The 22,508-nt window shown below is 38.7% G+C and overlaps 1 protein-coding gene across 1 annotated transcript in view; it reads right to left on the bottom strand.

Annotated features, from left to right (window-relative positions):
* Gpc3 (glypican 3) overlaps window positions 1-22,508 on the bottom strand; it is a 336,736-nt gene that overhangs the window by 103,364 nt on the left and 210,864 nt on the right. The window contains exons 4-5 of the mRNA XM_034485703.1: window positions 14,864-14,997; window positions 8,209-8,334 (exon numbers count right to left, since the gene is read on the bottom strand). Of these exons, the coding sequence (XP_034341594.1) occupies window positions 8,209-8,334; window positions 14,864-14,997 (260 nt within the window). The remainder of the gene's footprint in view (window positions 1-8,208; window positions 8,335-14,863; window positions 14,998-22,508) is intronic.

Genomic DNA, 22,508 nt, shown 5'->3' on the forward strand with positions numbered 1-22,508 from the left:
TCTCTACCTAATTTACAGGCTCTCTGAGGGGTGAATTTTAATTTGTGTATTAGCTACCAGAATGTATATGGTCCCAGACATGCTATGTTCATTCATGATACTGGTAACATTAAAACCATTCTAAGAATTCTTCTTTGGAAAGCCCATCTAAAGCTAGTGTTCGAAAATGCAAACACCCCATTATTTCATCTTCTCACACCAAGTGGACTCCAAAAGGTACAAGTCTGCTTGTCAGTGATTCCCACTCTATAGTTTGGTTTCCCAAAACTTATAAGCATTAAAAAAAAAAACCACCCAAATCCAGTTTACCTTTCTAGGAAGAAGATGGCCCATCAACATCCTTCTTACTGACATTTACATGGTCCTCTCTAACATGCTATATATGTTAAGGATGGTGCCAAGGCTCCAGAAGAAACCTTTGAACTGGGAGTAGGTATCAGCATCCCATCTTTCAAATAAGTTGGCAGAATTTGGTGTTAAATACCCTACCACAGCATAGAGTTCATGTTCGAATGGACATTGAGAACTCTAGCTGGATCATTCTAAAGATTGTCCTTTCCTCAGAACACCATCCTTACCTTGGTCATGTTTCCTAACATCTCAGGTTCTTATTACTAGAACCCTCAGCATGCACCAGTGACAATCAGCTGCCTGAGATTCAACAGTCTTCCCACTGCAGGGACTGACTACTCATAACCCTGTAGGTATCTTTCAAAAAAAAAAAAAAAAACGATGATGTAAAAATAATATTGGATGTGGGAACATCAATGAAATCAGTCCATAACCTACAAAGTTCCTACTTTGCCCTTTGAAGGAGGCAAAGACCCTTGACAGACATAGGAACTCACATATGCCACCTTAATAATTCCTCTAAAAGTAGTCATTTCCCTGTATGGCTCCACTGCTTCACCTTTCCAGGTGCAGTGACAGTAAGAGAAGACTTTTCTTCTTCTTCTTTTTTTGTTTTGTTTTTGGTTTTTGGTTTTTTGAGACAGGGTTTCTCTGTGTAGCCCTGGCTATCCTGGAACTCACTCTGTAGACCAGGCTGGCCTCGAACTCAGAAATCCACCTGCCTCTGCCTCCCAAGTGCTGGAATTAAAGGTGTATGCCACCACTGCCCAGCGACTCTTCCAATATTGATGAAGAAGTGATATTTATTTGTTGAGGACACATATACAATGGGGACCTACTGAGAAGACCCTCAAATGCTCTCTGTATACCAAAATGATCTGAGTCCATGGAATGCTGGCATTGTGTATTACAAGGACAAATATACTCTGCAGAAAATAATAAGCCATCCAACTTTCAATAGGTGGTCTGCAGGCTCATCTATAGCCTGCATGAGAATGTCTCCTCCTAACATTTAAGACATGAGAACCAACCACATGCAGCCCATTCTGAATGAGGCACACTGTATTAAGCTATCAGTCAACAGGATAAACCATTTTTTTCTCTTCAATTTTGCAGCTAAATCTACTGTATGTGGCACTATAAAATAATCTTAAGGGATAAATGTTACTATATTGTCATGGAGTGGGTCCTGATAAATAACTGTCACTAAGGACAATTTTTAAGATAAATCTATGATGAAAAATATAGCAATCTAATCCCCTAGATGGATCATTACAGATGGGTACACTCCAGACATATCTGTCTTGTTCTACCATGATTTTTTTTTAATCCTTAGCAACCATCAATAATATTTCATGCCATAGTGAATTAAGTAATTTTCTGTGTAATGCATTCGTCTTTTGAAGCTTTTTCACAAACAGTATTGACTTAGCTCTCTAGGATGAAGTCAAACATGTAAACTGCTACACTAGCTAACAGCTGGATCCATTCATGCTTTCATTCTAGGATCTACACAGTAGTTCATGAAGTTGGAATGAATGGAGTGTCTTGATTTTGCTTCCTGGAGAACTGATGAATGAAATCCAAGGATGTTTCAGAGAGACTAAGAATTGTGGACAGAGCTAGCAATAAAGCAAATAAAAATGCCATGTTTGCTCTCCTACCCCCTATCCATCCATTCGTAAACAGAAGAACAAGAAGAAAATGATGACGTATCAACAAGAAGACAGAGCCAGAGAGTTAAAAGGTAAACCTCCATTTCTAGGCCTTAAAGCATGTTGGGCTACTGGGTAAGTATCAGCTACAGTGTGCTCTTAGGGAGCTCTTGGAGTTTTCTTAGGGTGCTACTGAGGGAGATCTGAACCAAATGGCTTAAAGACCCAACTCAACCCACTGAATGCCATTTCTATCTTCCAAGAGTTTAGTTTTCTCTTGTCCTTCCTTCCTCTTGCCTCTATATTCTGCCCTATAGATTTGCTTCACTATTGTCCTTTTTTGGGGGTACATGGAATAAAACTCAGGTTCTCACACATGCTAGGCAGTTGCTTGCTCTTCGAGTTATTTTCAGCCCAGGGTTCCCACACTGCTGCTTCATTGGCAGTCCTAGATTTAAAACAGCATGCACACTGCTTTGGGTCCTTTGGACAAAAGCCACACTATAAACCTAAAAATACATGCCCAAACGTCAAAAAATAAACAGTCTATTTTAAAACAAGAGCATGGGAGCTATGTATAGTATCTGCTCCCTTCTATTGGCCTGTTCTCATGCAGCTGGAATGAGAAGAACATGTGTGTGTGTGTGTGTGTGTGTGTGTGTGTGTGTGTGTGAGAGAGAGAGAGAGAGAGAGAGAGAGACAGACAGACAGACAGACAGACAGACAGACAGAGACAGAACATGCACATACTATGGCATGAGGTCTTTTCTTAATTCCTTTGATGATTGCTTGCTATATAAACCAATGAGAGACTAGTTGACAGTGGTAGAAGTCTATTCCCACACCAAAGTCCTCAAAAGAGACCGTTCTTAAAATAACAGCAGTATAAAAACAGGATCAAGTATGTTTCCCAGTCTTTCCTAAATCATGGGAGAAAATAAGCTATTTTATTAACCTATTTTTGAGAAGTATTTTGCAGTACTTGTCAGGAACTGGGTGGTAAAGTTTCTCCCATTCATTCCTACTTGCTGATGATATGCCACAGTAATCTAGCAGAGAAGAAAATAAAAGGTCAGGGTTTGGGAGATGGCTCAGTGGGTAAGTGTTCTTGCTCCTCAAGCAGAAAAAAGTATCAGAATTAGAATCCAGCACCCATGTAAAAGGCTAAGCATGGCTGTACATGTCTGTAACCTCCAGCATTGGAAAAGAGACAAGTGGATCATAGGAGCTCACTGGCCAGCCAGCTTGAGTGAAATGGTGATTTCCTGATTCAGCAAGAGTCCCTGTCTTAAGGCAATAAGGCAGAAAGCGATAGAGGAAGAGAACTAACCTCTACTGGCCTCCTCATGCTTGTGCGTGGTTGTGTTCAACTACATGTTCATGTGCACACAACACACACACAGACACACACATACACACACACACACACACATGCAGGCACAAAACTTCAAAACTTGAAATGTCTCCTTATTACATTTTAAAACACCCATAAGGTTCTGAGACAAGAACACAAGTCTTTGAGAACTAAAGGAGTTGTTTTGCATATCCCCACTTCTGTCTTTCCAATTCTCAGAGAAATCTTGGCAAGGCATCAGAAACACGAGAAGGTTTGGCTGATCGCTGGGAATCAGAAAGAGAATTCACAGTGCATGTGTGTATATAATTTCTCAGTTGAAATGCAAAGTAAGATTGCAAAACATGGAGAAGAGGCGCCTTTACTGTAATTAGCTCTCTGTAGATCTCAAGGAGAATGTTCTGTAATGCAGGATGCCCCAAGTGAGAGTCCAAGCCATTCCAGGCGCAAGATGAATAGAGATTTCCCATAACCAGAAGTTAACAAACTGTCAGCCGGAAAAGATAACACCTCATTCCTGGAACTGACATCTGGTCTGAGGTCCATCCAGCCCAGCTATGTCACAAAGGAGCAACAGGAGCATCTAGGGCAGAGTCAAAGTGAGCTAAGGCATCATCCACATGTTAAAATTCAAGTGGTTGTCTCCACACTGTTGGTCATCCTCAATGTTTCTAGGAGGAATGCTCACTAGGAAAGAGGCAAACTGATTTTACACCCAGGGCTGAGAAGAGACTTGGGAGAATAACTACAACAAAACATGGACATGACATTGGGCAATGAGGAGGTTAACATTTCGGCTGTATGAGTATGGGCATACATGTGAGTTCAGAGAACTACTTTTAGGAGTTGGTTCTCCACTTCCACTGTGGCCTCTCAAGTTGTAAGGTATGAACAGCAAGTGTTTTGACCCACTGAGCCACCTTGTTGGCCCCTGCTACAAGACATTAAAGATCGATGTAATTAAACAGTGAAATTAGACTCACATGGGACCAAGTCTCCAGAAAAAAATGAGGATGTCAGCCAATTACTCAGACAGGCTGACTGGACAATATGGTGTTTTGAACGCATACTCACTAAGGCATTTGCTCTTCTGTTACATATTTTCAAGGACAGTGGAGTTGAACCCAGGAATTACCTATTGCTAATCCCAGAGTTAATTTGGTGGGGTTGTTCATTTTTCATTTAGTCATAGTGACTCCCTAATTGGAATTCTGTCGCACAAAGGCAAAAGCTGGAAGAATTCTGCCTTCTTCAATTCTAGGTGGCTCCATTGGGCCAAGGTTGTTAATTTGAAGACATCTCAGTTTAATCCTGAAATATGCTATCTAAAGCTAAAATGGGGAGGTGAGAAGAACAGATGATAGGTGTAAGTGGCCCTCATTGAGACAGGGTCTAGAGAAATATTCCTTCAGTTGATTGCATTCAAGAGATTAAATCAGGAAGGAATTAAAATTGCCCTTATTTGCAGAGAAAACGGCTCCTTTAATTCTTTAGAAGGGGAGTGGTGGGCGTGCCTGGACAGTAGGAACAGTGACTCCCCAGAAGACAGAACTAGTGCTCAGGTTTCCAGCATCTCTATTTTCCCTTTGAACAAGTCTCATTCTCTGTCAGGACTTTTAATTTTCACGAATTTTCTTGTCTAAAAGTAAAATCTTTTTTGAGGAATATAAACAGAATCTATAAAGATAGCAGTGACACTATGAAGTGGAGACTACACTGAAGACTAAATTAAATAAGAAACTCTGTAAAAGGTATTTTCACTGCAGATGAGACATGAGTGTAAAGCTAATCTTTACAGATGACATAAATAGAGGGCACATGTGTCTTCGGGCTAAAGAACTTTTTATCATTAAGTGTACATTGCTGAGGAATTTTTTTAAAAATTGAGTTCTGCACTATTCCCTAGTCTCATCATCACATTAGGTCACTAATACAAGTACAGGTTAATTATCACCCGAGGTTACTAACCAAAGAAGACTTGTTTCCTGGTTGATATTAGACTTATTCCGTCTGCAAATATGTTATTTCTTCTCTCCCTTTTAAAAAATCTTTTGTTCCTAGATAGTCTGACCCTAAAGCTATGACAAAAAATACTTCAGATGTAAAAATAATTTAGAGTAACTCTTCTCCATATCTTCATGTTTATTTTATTCTAATACATTAAAACATTAAAAGAAAAAAAACTCAATAAAAATTCTTCAACTAACAAGAGCTTGGTATTTTAACTCAGTGGTAAAATGTTTGCCTAACATACATGAGGCTCTGGTTCCTATACCCTGGATTGCAATTGTTTTCAGTTGACAGACTTCTTAAAATGGGCAGGTGGGGTGGCCTATGCCCATTTAATTTCAGCATTCAGAGGGAGAAGCGGCATGATTTCTGTGAAGTCTTGCACAGTCTGATCTACATAATGAGTGCCAGGTAACTAGCACTATACAAAACAAACCAACCCTACAAAAGTGTGCTTGGCTAGTTTTCACACTCATTCTATCCAGCACTCACAACAACAACAACAACAACAACAAAAAAGATAAAAGCAACAGAGAAGCTAATGAAACATGTACATTAGCAAAAACTACGAAACTTTCTTTTCTTCCTGATTCCTCCATAAGTATCTACCATCTATGAAAGTAGTTAATATGAGCAGAACACAATAAAGTATTCTCATTATTTAAACACCTTGCCCTGGAAAATACTGTTTTGAATAAACTCAAACTAAATTATTTCCTTGAAGCATTAGAAGACATATCTGATGCAGTTATATGCACTTTAAAAATTATAATAATGAAGAAAGCATTACTGGGGCTTGGTATGTAGGAGGTGCTCACATATTAGAGTAAAATGAATAAATTAGCACATTACTACATATATTGCAAACTAAAATGTCTGTTTTAATATGGGACCATTGTTATTAGCATATGTCACTTCAACTCACTCTGTAGACCAGGCTAGCCTCAAACTCAGAAATCCGGCTGCCTCTGCCTCCCAAGTGCTGGGATTAAAGGCGTGCGCCACCACCGCCCAGCCTATATTTTCTCTGTGTGTTAAAGTATAAGCTTTTTATAAAGCCAATACGAACTGTCTTTTACCTGTATCCCTAGCATCTAGCTTTGTACCTAACATGTACTATCTCTGTAACTCATGCAGGTGTTGAGCTTTCTGTCTCAAATTCCAGAGTATTTAGGATCATAGGCTTGTTGTACCAGAACAGATTAACATATAAATATTAATGTCTGTCTGTCTGTCTGTCTGTCTGTCTGCCTGCCTGCCTGCCTGCCTACCTACCTACCTACATATTTACCTACCTACCTACCTACCTACCTACCTACCTACCTACCTACCTATAAAACTTAAAGAAGAGGAGGCTGCAGAGATAACTCAGTGGTTAAAAGAACTTGCAGCACCCACATGGCAATTCACAACTTTCTGTAACTCCACTTCCAGGAGATCTGACTCCCACTTCTGTCCTCTGCGGGCACCAGAAACATATATGGCACACAGATATACACACAGGCAAAACATTCATGCACATAAAATAAAAATTAGTAAATCTCAGTCAACAGGTAAAATAATCAAAGAAGTTAAAAATTGGGAGGAATTGAACTTAGAAGGAGATAGCAAAGGAGAAGGAAGAGGGGAATGATATATGAAGTTTTAAAAAATTATATAATAAACAAAGCCAAAGAAAATTATAAATATTGAGCGTATGAAGGACTGAACAAAGAAAGAAAGAAAACCACACAGAGACAGTGGGTCTCAACTTTCCTAATGTAGTGACCCTTTAATGCAATTCTTCATGTGACCCTCAGTCACAAAATTATTTCATTGTTACTTCATAACTGTAACTTTCCTACTGGTAAGAATCTTAATGTAAATATCTGATATGTAGCAATATCGGATATGCAGCCCCCAAAGGGGTCATGACCCACAGGTTGAGAACTGCTGGTCTAGGGAGATTAAATTGTCTTCCATAAGTTAAGCAACTAGTCAGAGAAAAGGCCGAGATTTCCATTTCAAGTCTCTTTTATACTCTCCTCTTTGCTATGTTTACAAAACTTGCACATCTTTAAAAGCAAATTGTAGGTTCCTAAGCATTTTACCATGTAGACTTCACTCTGTCATTCCAAGTTAGTACTCTGTGCATGGCAAAATGGAGATGAAGAACCATTAACCTGCGAGAATAAAACTCCATAAGGACAGGACTGCTCAGCTGTTTTGTTCAATTCAGATGCCTGGCACTTAACAAGGTGTTCAATATTTGCTGAATAAATGAATATATTCTTTTTTGGTCAGTGATGAGCAAATTCTTTATGAACATTGATATGACAGTTACTATAGAGTATACTGAAAGTCCTCAAGTGAGCAAACATTTCAGCAAATGGTATTCCTAGTTCCCCTCCTTTTCTTCTTTTCTTCATCCTCAACATTCATTCCATAGGATTGTTGCAAAGAGAGTTAATACAAATTACTTAGCATGGTGTTTAATGCACAGTTAGCTCCCAATAATTGAGAGCAGTCAGCATGAATATGATTGTTTCATATAGAAGGAATAATGGTCCACCTAGTGACAAGATGAAAATAACCAAAGATGGAAAAAAAAGTTCATCATATGCTTTATAATTTGTCAAATATCCCTGAATATGTAGTTCTGCATGGGCTTCAAAACTAGCAAATTCTCTGAGAGCTACAAGTTATATGTAACATTTGAACCATCATAAATAAATGCTTACAGGTATGTTTTGTGGAGAATTTCCTATGATGTTAATGAAGGAAGGAAATTTAATTGATCTTCAGATATGATTAGTTGTCCAATGTTGCTATTTATAACTAACTTTCACAAAAGATTACCTCTCCACAAGTTCTTGTCCATTCCAGCACAGGGTGTCATTTTCGGCCACAGGGCTATGGCTGCAGATGTAGCCTGGCAAAGCACTATAGAAGCTGATGAAAGACTTCAACTTCTGAATCAGTTCCCTGAAAGGAAAACAAAACATCTGTGCATCAGAGGCAAGTAAGCACAGTATGAGAAAAGTTTAATTTCCTTATCAGCATGACAGAAAAGCTCTGCCAGGCTGATTAGAGCAATAAATGATTTTTAAAGACATTCTCGGCTACAAGGCCACAATTTAGCTTTTTAAAAAAAATCAATAAAATGATAGTAGGGGTGGGGGAAGGTTACCTTCCACAGAAGATGCTGTTCCTATCAGGAGGATAATTTAATTTCAACATCCATTTTCTCACAGGTACAGCAGCTTCCTTTTTTTTTCATTCAGAATGCTGTTACCTACATTCCCAAAGGTGCTGATTACAAGGCACACCAGAGCACTACATATCTTTTGGTTTCTGAGCGTAATTGAGTACATTGATTGTAATTTACAATGCTATTACCCTAGAGATGGCCCCTTTCCATAAAGACTCTGGCTAATGGCTGCAAATCCAAATGGTAGGGCGCTCAGAATACTATAAGCTCTATGAAATTCTCCTGATTATATAGTCAGAGAAACTCCCATCTGCTAAGAGGAGGAAGGTCGCTTTGTTCTTTTGTCTGTATATTGTTTTTTCCGGTGAGGCAGAGCAAAGGGGAAAAGGCTGTAGTAGTATATATTATTATTTATTTGCTTCCATTTCTATGTTGTTGATGATAATAAAAGTGAGTCCAAGAAAGCACATATAATATGCAAAAGTATAGAAGCATACAGATTTAAATTATAGCAAGACTTTTTGTCTATTATTTTGTTTCAGTTGTACATGTATATACAACATAAGTCATCAGATTGTATACATGAATATAATTATGAAACATATTTAAATATTTTCATAATAGATGTATAGTCATAAGCAAAAAAATTTAAAAAGTCAAAGCAATGGCCTGTGATAGAAAGCAACAATATTCTTTACATCCACGTCTGATCAGGGAATTTTTTGGCAGAAGAGCAATTCAAGTCTCTACAGGCAAAGAACAGAGTGTTCAGATGCACGGGCCTTTGGAGGATCCACAGGTGTTACTTCCATTGGAAGAGTACTGGAAGTCATGAGCCCAGCACTGTTCTTAGATCCAGCTGAAATTGGAAGACTTTGTGGAAATGATCTTCAAGTTCATGCTATTTTGTATTTACCACAAAACTATTATTCCATCCGATGTACGTGTGTGTGACAGGAAGAGATAGTTTTCAGTACATGTCTACAAAAGCTTAGGGTCACAGGAAAGTCAGGGTGATGGACACAACAGAAGAGCTTATTGGGACATACAGAATGTATGTATTCTTGCTTCCTGGTGTGCACACGCTCACCTCCCAGCCTATACCTGATATCTCAGCACTGTCAATCTCCAAAAAGAAGAGGTTGAATACAGAGCTCTGAAAAGAAAAGTCAACATTACAGTTTCTCAAGAGGAGAAAGATGGGTTCAATTAATGGCTAATAGGAGAGATGTTCTGTTTTACAAGGTAATAATCCAGTTCCCGAGAGTGGAAACTCAAAGACTAAAGGCTGAGAAATTCCCCCTACTCCATGAAGAAATGCAATGTGGGTACTAGTCTAGGTAAAATGATGGCCTTCTTTCCTTTAGGCTTCTTCCTACCTCTACACACAATCTTACGAACATGGAACAAGGCGATAAAAATGGAACCCATGACAAAGCCTTCCAATTTGATATCCTTAGAAATTAAAAACAAAGGGAACCTGAATTTTCCCCTGCTTTTCAACCTTTGAAGCTTTCTTACCTGCTCATAAAGACAACTGACAAGTGGAGAAAGATCCAGATGAAGTTCTACCTAATGTCAAAGGGACAAGGGCCTGCAATAAACCTAAGATACATACATACATATATAAACCCTAAGATGGTTTCTTCGGAAACTGCAAAGAATGTGGATACTAGAACACAGTTGGGGCAAGCATCACATTCTAGAACTGAGGGAGAGGTTTTGAAGCTTGAAGTAACTCAGAGAAACAACAGCCATCTTGCTTCATATACCAGTTATTACCTCCTTCAATGAGGATGAATGTATGAGAATGGGCTTTTAAAACCTCTTTGGAATAGTTACTGTTAACTTAGAACACCATTCCACTCAGCAACCATGCTACCATTGTGACTGGGTTCTCAGAACAGTCCCTCCAAATGCTCTCTGAGTAGTAGCTCAGAGCGTGGGTTTTGGTGTGTCTCACCCAGCTGAGTTTTAAATGCTAGCTTGCTTTCACTTATGCAGAAATGTAACCTTACGTAGATTCTAAACTTGCCTGAGCTTTGATTTTCTTTGTCATAAAATGAAGGTAACGATAGCATCTATGTCACAAGGTTGCTGTGATGATTCAATGGGCAATGAATGCGAGTTGATTACCTTGTTAACTCCCACTACCACAGTACCCACACAAGTAATCAGTCATCTTCATAATGTAAGTCATGACCCATTCTCCGATAATCATGAGTCTGAAGGACAATTCTGTATTACATATGAAATAATATAGTCATGTAACTTTTAAAATTCAACTTCCAGGTAACACATTTGTACATTATGATTAAGACTTCCTATCTTTTGAGGTGCATAATCATAAGTACAAGTTAAGTCCTCTCTAAAATAAAAAGAATTTGGGGGTGGGCTCTGGAGATTGAATCAAGGGCTTTTCAAATGTTCTACAACCGAGCCACATGCCTGACTCTCTTTTGGCTTTTTGAGACAGAGTCTCAGTAAATTCTCTAGAAAGGTCTTATGTTTCTGATACCCCTGCCTTAGTAGCTGAAATTACAGGCAAAGCTTCAACTTTAGTTCCATCCATTTCTTCCTTCATCTTTTAAAATAAATTCTTTTGACTTTATTATTTTGAAAGAAACTCATGTTCACCCTGAATAATTTAGAAAATAAAAGAAAGTAGAAGGAAAAAAATCATAGACTAGTCAGAGGTACCATGTTGATTCATGTGTATACTGCCTTCTGTTTGTGGTAGGTTTATCACTAGTTTTTTTCTGGTTCTTAGGGTATACATTCTTCAGTTGATTTTGAATAGAATCAAGACACGTTTGCTTAGAGAGAAATCTCAGAATAAGGAAACAGAGGACAGGAATGTGGCTCAGTGGCAGAGCATCTACCTAGAATGTGCAAGACCCTGAAACCTGAGTTTTTTTTTTACCTAATGCCACAAATCAGCTGCTTTTAAATAATCTCTACCTTTGTGAGACAAAATGCCATATTTCCTTCAGAGAATTAAGACTGGGTCTCTAGGATAAATAGTACACTGACCAGTCCCTTAAAGCCTCAAAGGACACTGTTGGAGTATCGGATCATTACTTTGGGCAACATCTTTTGTATCACCATGGTTTCCAAGAAACACTTTGACCTTGAAAAAGGATGCAGTCATACTACTTCTGAAGGTAGAAAAAAAGACCCTGTAAACTGTGGGAGAGTCAATGAGCTTCCAAAGAACAGTGACAACAGGTAATAATGTCCTCTGACACTGTGGCAGCAGAGTGTAGCGGGAATCATTTACCTCCTACTGAGTTTGTTGTACTCACATTTCTCCTCTTCTTTGTCTTCTATCATATTTCCTCAGACTTGCTTTAGTATGAGAGCTAAGAATATTTCATTTTTATGTTTTCTTAAATGAAGCTTTACAGCATCTTCACGCATATAATTTTAAATGACAATATATTGACTATTTTTATTTTTCCTTTTTAAAGAAAGCCACTTGAAACTAGGTGGCATGTTAATTTTCTCAGATTTTTGTCTTTGTGTTGGTACTTCATGACAGATAACAGAAGAATCTCTACTTATGAACTAAAGCCGGAGCCTGTTCGGCTGAGATTGGAGAAATAATTTGACTTGAAAGGAATGTTCTTTGATTCCAATCTATGAATATGACATGTCATTGACATAGAAAGGATACAGCTTATGGCTCTCACTTGGGACAACCCCAACATTTGCTTATTGCAGTCAGCTTAAGAAAAGGTCTCTTCATAGAAGTCTTCATTTAGTGTGTGAAATGTGGAACTAACGGATGGGGTTTCTTTGCAGGCCTGAGCCATGTGAAAGTATTGGAACTCGGTGCATGTGACTTTCCAAAGGGGCATCCATCATTACAGAGAGGGCATCCCCAATTTCAGATGTGGAGGAGAGGGCTGCCTTCACTTTCTCACATTGATCTCCTTGGGCAGGCATCAAAGCAGTGCTAATTGGAAACCACTGCAAGTTAAACAGAGCCTTTCATCCCTGACTACAGAGCCTGAACTTCCCCCTTCTCTGTAAGGTTTCTTTCTTCTTTCTTTCTTTTTTTTTTTTAAGATTTGTTTTATTTATATGAGTACACTGCCTTCAGTGTACTGCAGTGTGCTGCCTTCATGCATACCAAAAGAGGGCATCAGATCCCATCACAGATGGTTGTGAGCTACCATGTAGTTGTTAGGTATTGAACTCAGGACCTCTGGAAGAGCAGTCAGTGCTCTTAACCACTGAGCCATCTCTCCAGTCCGGTTCCTTTTTTTCCTAGTGTAAACTAATAGGATGTCATTGTTCCCTTTTGAATTTGAAAAGATAGAAAAGTACAAAAACCAACTAACTCAAATTTGAATGGTGTGAGATCATACTTAATTCTAATGGAGGGAGACTTTTCCATTTTTCAAACTACATCTTTCTGTTGTTACAGACACTACCATCCTTCTCTTTCCATTCACTTTGCTGGAAATACCGTTTCAGTCCTTTATCAGTTGAATAACTACTTATCTCTTCAGCTGCATTTAAAAGCTTCCTGATCCAAGTAACCATTTTTGATCCTCCCAGAAACACTGGGATCCATCCTTCCATCTATGACACTGCTACTGTCTTGTAGGTAGCTCTGTCAGGTGACTCAAATGCAATATAAGATATTATTCATTTGTATGTCTGTCTCCTTGTCTGGAAAGAGGGGGGGTCCTGTATTCATCATAACCTAAGTCTTACACTATGCTGAACACATAGATATGGTTGAAAACTTTTTATTATAAAGTCTTGTATGGGGGTAGGATAATGTCTACCAGACGGGAAACTCATTTACTGACTCATTCAATATATATTTTATTGCTTCCAGCAGAGGCTGGAAGATACCCCTGAACTTACAAGGCTGCCTAGCAAAGACAAACGTGTAAGGCAGTGGTCTGAGAGGAGGTAGGAATTAGCCTCAAGTTTGGATCATGGAAAGATCATCTTCTACGTTTTTTTTTTTTTTTTCTGTGTAGCTTACTAGTGGTACCTAATCAATTACCCCTTCAGACTAAGTCAGATGGGAGTTACAGGAAGCAGGAGGCTCCAATATTTAGAGGGAACTCCACAAGGTTAGAGGGACTGTAACTTTATTACAGATTGGCAGTTGGGCCAGAAGCTTGGTGTATAGGTGCTTGGTGGACTATTCGATGACCAATTCTGGATTTGAAAAGTAAAAGGGATTACTCATGGGTTCTACCAAACAGTATCTGGGCTATGCATAGGACCAGGTATGCAGTATCACAAGTGAAGTGATGGAGAAATTAAAAAGAGCAAAAGAGGGAGAGACTGAAAACCTAAATGTACTGAAAATACCAGTGGTGGGAAGAGCTGGGATTAGCATATTGCTTCTGTTTTGATGCATTATGAGTGCATGGTATTCTACCTTATGTGTTCTAAACTTCACAGCAGATATTTTCAACATGTATTCCTTAAGAATACTTGAATCCTATACACAGACCACCAGTCGAGTATAAAATTGCCTTTAAACAGAGCTAAGCTATTTCTAAGACTAGCTGTGTGCCGCAAAGTACCCAGTTGGGGGCAGACAAAACAAACAGATGATTTCTGAATACTTCCAAAGGAATCATGTGTTTCTTTGTGTGCCGTTGCTTTAATAAAGCAAAGGTCTTTTCGATTTATAGTCAGACCCTCTAGATAGCTTGCTTGCAACCTCCACACATTGAGTAATACTACAACAGCGTTCTCTTCCAGTTGTTCTGTTTGGAACGCCTGATAGATCTTGGGCATAGGTGCTGAAGCTGACAGATGCACACATCCATTTTTCTTGAGAGTATGAAATGCTGAACTGATCATAGTAAGCGATGTATACGGGTACTAGCATTCTTCCAAAAGAAACCCTTCCAATAACATTCACCCCAGAGAATCCTGCCATTAATTCAAATCTATAGCCTTTATATTTTCCCTATCATTTCATTTATTTGGAAGTTGCCTTCAGGTTCAAAAATAGCTCTAAACAAAACATTGCATCTAAGTGTCCAGGGGTGGGGGACCTCCTATAAATAAATAAGGGGTCCTAATTAGGGAGGTTCATCCTGCCTTGTGTTGCCCAACTAGATACTTATACCTGGAAAATTTACACTTAAATATGCCTTAGTTACCAGTAACAGTTTTCTTTAACAGAGACAAATTCCAGATCTTAATTAAGCACTCTACTCAGAAGAACTAACATGTATGTAAGAAACTTCATTGATTTTTTTGGGCCTAAAAATCCAATGGCTAATTGTATGCTGAAATGGAGGGGAAAAATTCTCTCACCTTCTTCGGCTGGATAAGGTTTCCTCATGTTCGACATGGGCGACTTTTAATACCTTCTTGTCAATGAACAGATCTTCAGGGTAATAAGCAGATCTATATTGGCGTTGCTGGGAGTGGGCACACAACTTGCCAATCTGAAAGAGAGAGAGAGAGAGAGATGTAATATAATAGTACAATGATTCCATGAATATGATGGCAGAAACCGATTTGGAAATGTATTACAATTTCCTCCCTCAATTTCCCTTCAAAGAGAACAAAGTCATTAATAGAGCCAAATCACAAAATAAGGTTTTAAGGCCAAGAATCAGAAGTAGAAGGGAAGGCACTCAGTGGATGAGGAATAGTGAAGCCATTCTGAGTGCGGTCTACTCAGATGCTGAAGGGAAAACACAGACCTCACTCTGCTGATACCTTTTGATGGCGCTTGTTGTTTGTATGTATGTAGAAGTTCACAAAAAGCAATTTAGAAAATTGAGACAATCTGAAATGGAAGATGGAATGGTTTTTAAGGTGGCACTAAGTAGCCTCTTGATAGAAGAGCAGCCTTGTGGACACAGAGTGTGCCCAGTTCTTACAGGTGAGTCCTTACTAGACTCAAGTTAAAGTGTTTGAAAACTGTCAGTATACTTGCTCATGGGGATTTCCTACAAAGGCATGAGGGAAGAAAGCACATCAACCAACCCATAGGCAGTGTCATCAGCTATGAGTTGTGTATCAATGAAACAACTGCAGGATTTTATTAAAAGAGTACAGGCACTTAAGAAAGCCAGATTCCCTCTTTCCTCTCTACTACTTATTCAGCCATTCAAAAACATTGTGCCTTCACACACTTTAGAATTGACTTTATATTCTTCTAGGCAAATTAAATGAATTAAAGGAATTTCCTATTACTATATCAGGCCCCAAACATCACTCTATCACTAAACCACTGATTCTGTGTAATCATCTGGCTTCTGGATATTTCAGGATGGCCCAATAGCATCTACTGGATTATCTATGTGTGCAAAGAGGCATACATGCCGTTTAGTTTGTACAGCTTTGGCAGAATTTCCCACACAAATTCTTGAGTTAGAAAACATATTAAATGAGCAGCAGAATTACTTCCATTTATGTTCAAGCTGGCTCTCCTCAATCATTTATTCTAACATAGAGAACAAAATGAAGATCCTGAAAAGTACTGACTTTGGAATGCAAGATATTGACATCTTGGCTTGTGCCTATGCCATGCTATTTGACCTGGGCTATATTCCAACTCTATGTGTAGAATCTGTAGTCTCTGAACTCATTCTACCTGGAGCAGTCTGATAGGGTGCTTTGGGTTAGGGGCTGCCTAGTTGTACTTAGGACTCAAGTTCTGTTCATTTTCAAAGCATATACTGCAGGCACAAATAACTGGCAGATTGTACATTGTAACTTTATGTCTATAGGCAAATACATGTTTATTACTATTTTTAAACTGCAAGTAAATGTTAGATAATAAATCCTTATTTTTGTTTTTTTTTTTAAGTGTCTATATGTTATGACATGAGCATAGATCAATGTGATGGTCTATTTTACCAGGTTCAAAATATCATCACATTTAGGTGCACGGGCCATGTTCTCTTTAAGTATATGTGTCCCACATACAACACCCAAATGAAAACCTATTACATTATGCTGTCTAGTTGAAAAACATAGCTGTAACCGGGCGGTGGTGGCGCACGCCTTTAATCCCAGCACTTGGGAGGCAGAGGCAGGCGGATTTCTGAGTTCGAGGCCAGCCTGGTCTACAGAGGGAGTTCCAGGACAGCCAGGGCTACACAGAGAAACCCTGTCTCGAAAAACCAGAAAAAAAAAAAAAGAAAGAAAAACATAGCAGTAAAATGATCCTCCCTAAGAAAAATTGATCCCTTGTATCATCAAATTCTTTCTGGACCAGAACATGACTTAAAAGTACCTGTTCCCACCCATGACTCTACCCTACTAGCAAGTAGAGCAGATGGAGCAAAAGTAGGAAGTTTAAGCACAAAGAATAAAGTATCCAGTCAGTAGTCTGATCTTTCTTCCCAAGTTCCCAATGTGGCATTATCAACAAGACTTCCCAAGGCATTGTGCTGGGTAAAAGACAAATGACAGAGTCTTGCTAATACCTTTAGCACCTATCTAAGATATACCATACCTTATCAGGCGTGCTGTATTTTGTTCCACCAATCTACCATGAAGCCAATTCTTCTCTCACTCAAAGCCTTTACTGGAGATGGCTCACTCCCACTTAGGGTCCCCTAAACCTGTCTTTTACCTCTACACTCAAATTTGGTAGCAAGTATCTTGAGCTTACTGAGAGAATGGACACTAACAGAAATCCTAACTTGCAGAGATGTGGCATTCCCACAGAAGATGGTCTTTCAGTTTCTCACTCTACAGCTATGCTCATGAAAAAAGCCAGGCTCTCAAGTGGTGTTTTAGAAATCAATAGCCTGCCTAGGAGTTTTAAACTCTTAAAGAAGGAATGCAATCTAATTTCTATTCCCCGAGTAATATACCTCGCCACTTTGGAGAATGTAAATTTATTGGCTAGGTGGGTGTTTTTGTTTTTCCTGAACCATGATTCCTAATGGTGCTTTTATTTCTGTGCTAGAATCTACCAAAATGCAACAATCCTTTCAAGAGTTACAAGGCCTAACAAGTAAGAAGGTATTCCCTATGACTGCATGCCAGGCAGCAAGTCATTCTGGTTATCTTAGTACCATTTCTCTACAAAAGTCTAAAAAGTACTGTCTTGATGTACATGTGTACATGAGTTTATAGCTTAAGGAGAGATGCTCAGGGAAAGTGTTCTAGGTTTTATGACCTGTTTCACCAGAAAAGTAGGTGTGAATGACTTCCCTGTTTTTGTTATTTTCCTAAGTGATAAATTTCGTCATTACAAATGGATGTTTTTAATGGTTTGTCGTTGTGTTATATGTGTGTGTGTGTGTGTGTGTGTGTGTGTGTGTGTGCACTCATGAGCACATGGGTGCTGGTAATCATGGAGGTCAGAAGAGGGTGTTTGATCCTCTGAGGCTGGAGTTTCAGGAGGTTATGAACCACCCAGTGTAGGTGTTTTGAACAGAAAGCTCAGAATGTGCTCTTAATTGCTGAGACATCTGTCCAACCCTTTATCATTATGAAAAGATTTAAATCCAGGCAAAATAATTGACTTTGTGTAATTTCATATTTGCGCCATTTAATTGATATGTCAAGAAATGTAAATATTCCCTTGGTGAAAATCTATGAAATATCCATTCTTCTGTGCTGCTGCTCTCCTCATTGGCTGTTGTCTCTTGGAAGATCTTCAGACTTAGTCTTTTTTTCTGGGTGGTCAAGCAGAGGAAGACAGCAAATATTGTAACCTTCCCAACAATAATAAAAATTCACATATAACCGTGCATCTATCTCCATTCTTTCTGGTGAGTTCTATTAACAACCCTCTGAGGTGTTCAAAGCACATATTATCAATCCTTTTGTTTGTTTGTTTGTTTTGAAAATAAGGAAAGACATGCACAAATGTTGAAAGCCTAAAGCAAAGTCACAGTTCTAGCAATGGGCAGAACTGGGATTCTGACACTGGTTTTTCCTACTTCGAAACATATTTTATTTTCCATGGACTGCTCTGTGCCCTAAGTTCTCATAAAGGACATAGGTTCAGGGGAATCCCAGTATTGGGTTTGGCCAAGATCTGACATCTTGTGAAAACATTATCCACAATCTGAGAAGAGTGCCAATTTAAAAAAAAAGTAAAAAGCACACTGCAACGAAAAGGTACAGTTATTTAAGTTAAACAGAAAATGGGCATCCAATTTTAATGTAGCTCTCAGGCAGGGTTTCTAATAGTAGCTAATAGCGGGATGATTTAAAACCTCTTTGGCTTGCCAGGTAAGAGTCAATTAGCAGCCATAGGAAAGCATCTGGTGTCAAGTTCCATTGAAGAGGCAGCTCCCAAGAAGGCTCCATCCAATATATCCCTGGACCCTTGCTCTTGAAGAAATCAGATTCTTGAGTCAGCCAAAAAAATCTTTTGTAAATTTCTATCATTTAACTCACTCTAGTCTGATATCTGGCCTAGGTGTATCCTGTAGATTTATCCCAAATGGAGAGTCCCAGATCCCCCGTGATTAAAAAAAAAAAGTCAGCAGACTCAAGCTTTAACTGTGATAGTCTAAAATACAAAATTGGAAGTAAGGATGCTGTTATGACATGGATATATATTTCGCTGGCTCCCTCTTCTCTTTGTTGAGGCAGGATATACATGAATATTTATTTGTGTAGTGAAGTTGTTTACATGTGACACGGCACATATGTGGAGTTTTAAGAACAAGTTGTGGGAGCTATTTCTCCCCCTTTGTCTAGTGGTTTCTTGAGCTGCAACTCAGGTTATGGGGGTTGGTGAGGCAAACACCCTTACCACTGAGCCATCTTGCTGGCTCTGAATCCACTTGGTTTTATTTTAATGGGTTGCACAAGCCTATTTTTTTCTAAGTACAGTCTCTCACTCTTCACTAATCCTAAGGAACCTGTAGATTTCATTTCTTAAAAAAAAATGAAGTGGGAGCTGGAGAGGTGGCTCAATCATTAAAGTGTCAGTGTTGGCAAGAATGGGGACCTGAGTCTGGATGCCTAATATCTACATGAAATCTGTGTGCAGCTCTGGATCCCCAGAGTACTAAAGCATATCCTTGAAGCTCGTTGGCTAGTCAGCCTAACTGAATTGATGGAGCAGTACATTCACCAAGAGATCCTGTCTCAAAAAATCAAACTGACAAGCTATTAAGGGAGACATCTGCCATTGACTTCTGTTCTACCTTGGACTGAAAATATGCAATGTAAGATGTATATGTGTATGTGTTATCTAAATGTATGTGTTCTAACTTAGATAATAAATTATAAAAGAAGAAAAGAAAGGATGTGAGAGAAGAGGGAAAAGACGAAGAAGGAAAAAATAAGCAAAGATCAAAAATTTATGGGTGACTGAATGGCACTAAAAGAGCCATGGACATATTCCCTTGCCCTTGGAAACCTGACAGTTTGCCAGGGGATGAAGGCTGTACTTCTAGACTCAGTGTTCAGAGCAACTCCATTTTTAGGAGCTGTCCCTGAGGCCACCATGACTCTTTAGCCTCTGGAGGTATCTGCAGTTATAATGACTTACAGAATAGCTTTTCTGTTGGTGCCCATCTGATAAATGGTCCCAATGAATATTTTCTGAGAACTGTTGCTAAATATTCATTATAACTTTAGTCTTTGCTTATTGGCTCACTCATTAGAAGCCAAAAGAACTCAAAATGAATTTTCCTATAGGATAATGCATGTTAAATATGAACAGGGCTCTTATGAAATACATTGAACAAATATTGCCCATGAAATTTGTTTGGAGGTATCTTGGACCAAGGATGAGAATTCTAAAAGTTTGCAGTTAAAATACTGAGCTTTCTTCTCATAAACTATATGTCCTGTTGTTGCTGTACACTTTTGTTTAATTAAATCTTAAAATATTTCAAACAAAATATACATTGAAATGATCAACTTTTAAATAGTAGGAATCGTACCCATTTAACAATTCTGCAGGTATAATAAAAATGCTAATGTATGTTAATGTTTATTCTGTGGTTAATGTTTTGTCTTGTTAATTTCCCCAGGGCTTTTATTACTGATTTAAATCTGCCACACCGCTCAACTGATTGCACTGCTTCTGCAAACTGAATGGAAGTAGCTCAAATGAATCCTGATGAACAGAAATGAACAAACATTTGGCTAAGCAAACCATTCTTATTATATGTGGGTAATTGTTACATACGTTTTTATACAATGAGGTAGGCATAACAGGCATTTTCCTATTCATTTTCTGTACAGAAACTATGCATATGAGCATTAAATTAATTTATAACCTTGTACTTGAGGAAGCACATCATTATTAATTAACTATTGATTGATCTGGATATAGAGCAGAAAGAATAATGAACAGACCATGGTGACAATGGGTTTTTTTTCCTCCTACCCCACAGACATTTTACTGTGACTCATTATTAATTGCCAGGCCATTAAAGTAAAAGCTCTCTAATAATTTGCAGTGTATTAGGAATTGCGCTATTTTAAGAAATCAGGTGGCATTAGCTGAACATTTTATATAAGTCATCTCTTGAAATTGGAATCTAAGGGAGAAAAAAGAACTAAAAGTCCTAAGGACCAGTTTGCCTTTAATTGAGGCACATCACCATATTAGAGTGAGAAGGACAGTTTGAAATCAGGACACCTGGGGTTTTAGTCACAGCTCATCCTCTGACCATTTCAAAACATCAGACAAGGCATTTAATTTCCTTGCATCTCTTAGCTTCAGCATCTTTAAAATGGAGACAAAAGCAATGCCTGCCAAGACTGGCTGCAAGACAAGGATGAATTAAGTAAAACAATGGTCCAAAGGGTAATGCCACTCCTATCTTGACTCTTATTGTGTACGTTGAGCCTACTTACCTTTGGCAGCCTGCCTCAGTGTGTCACAGTCCTGGCTTGGATGGTCAAGTACATCCATAGCTATTACTAATTCCATTCAGAGGTGTTCTTACAGTCATATACTATATCTTGGTGTGTTGTTGTGTCTTTTTAAAATAGCTTCCAGTGTATTTCTTAATCATTAATATAAATATAAATTGCTCAGCAATCTTAGTCACATAGAAGTCTATTCAATAGACTTAGGGCATGGTCTAAGATGAGCAACGAGACCCATAACCATTGATTCTCAAAGTTGTGGTCTTCAAACAAGTAGCATTGTAGTTTTAACGGACTTGCATGAAATGCAAATTTGGGGGGCCCAAACTCAGGTACACATTATTGTAAACCCCGGGAGTGAGGCTTGGCCGTCTGTATGTTTTTTTTTTTTTTAAGAAGATTTATTTAGTTTATGTATAAGTACACTGTTGCTGTCTTCTGATATGCCAGAAGAGGGCATTGGATCCCATTACAGATGGTTATGAGCCACCATGTGGTTGCTGGGTATTGAACTCAGGACCTCTGGAAGAGCAGTCAATGCTCTTAACCACTGAGCCATCTCTCCAGCCCCCATCTGTATGTTCTATGTTGGCTTTCAATTCATAATTCTCCTGTGCTAGCCTCACAAGCACTAGCATTACAGGTGTGTCCCACTATGTCTGGCTGTTTGAAGTCTATAACCTCCAGTTCAGCTCATCTGTGTGGAAGTACATCCTTCAGTAGTTTTCTTTCTTTTTTTTTTTTAAATTTTATTTTATTGGTCTTTTTGGCTGCATATGTATGTATATATGTCTGTGTGAAGGAACTGGAGCTGCAGACAGTTGTGAGCTGCCATGTGGGTGCTGGGAATTGAACCAGGGTCCTTTGGAAGAACAGCCAATGCTCTTAACCACTGAGCCGTCTCTCCAGCCCCCTTCAGTAGTTTTCAATTCTCAATAATACTTTGATTTTAGAAAATTATCTGTAACACATTACTATAGAGGTTCATGCCTTTAATCTCAGCACTCAGGATGCAGAAGCAGGTATATTTCTCTGATTTCCAATGAGCTTGGCCTACATAGAAAGTTGTAGGCCAGCCATGGTTACATATTGAGTTCAAAAAAAGTTGCCATAGAAAAGAGGAATATATTGATTACAAGTGTAA

This window comes from Arvicanthis niloticus, chromosome X (assembly GCF_011762505.2).
Source record: "Arvicanthis niloticus isolate mArvNil1 chromosome X, mArvNil1.pat.X, whole genome shotgun sequence".
In the NCBI taxonomy this organism is placed as follows: domain Eukaryota; kingdom Metazoa; phylum Chordata; class Mammalia; order Rodentia; family Muridae; genus Arvicanthis; species Arvicanthis niloticus.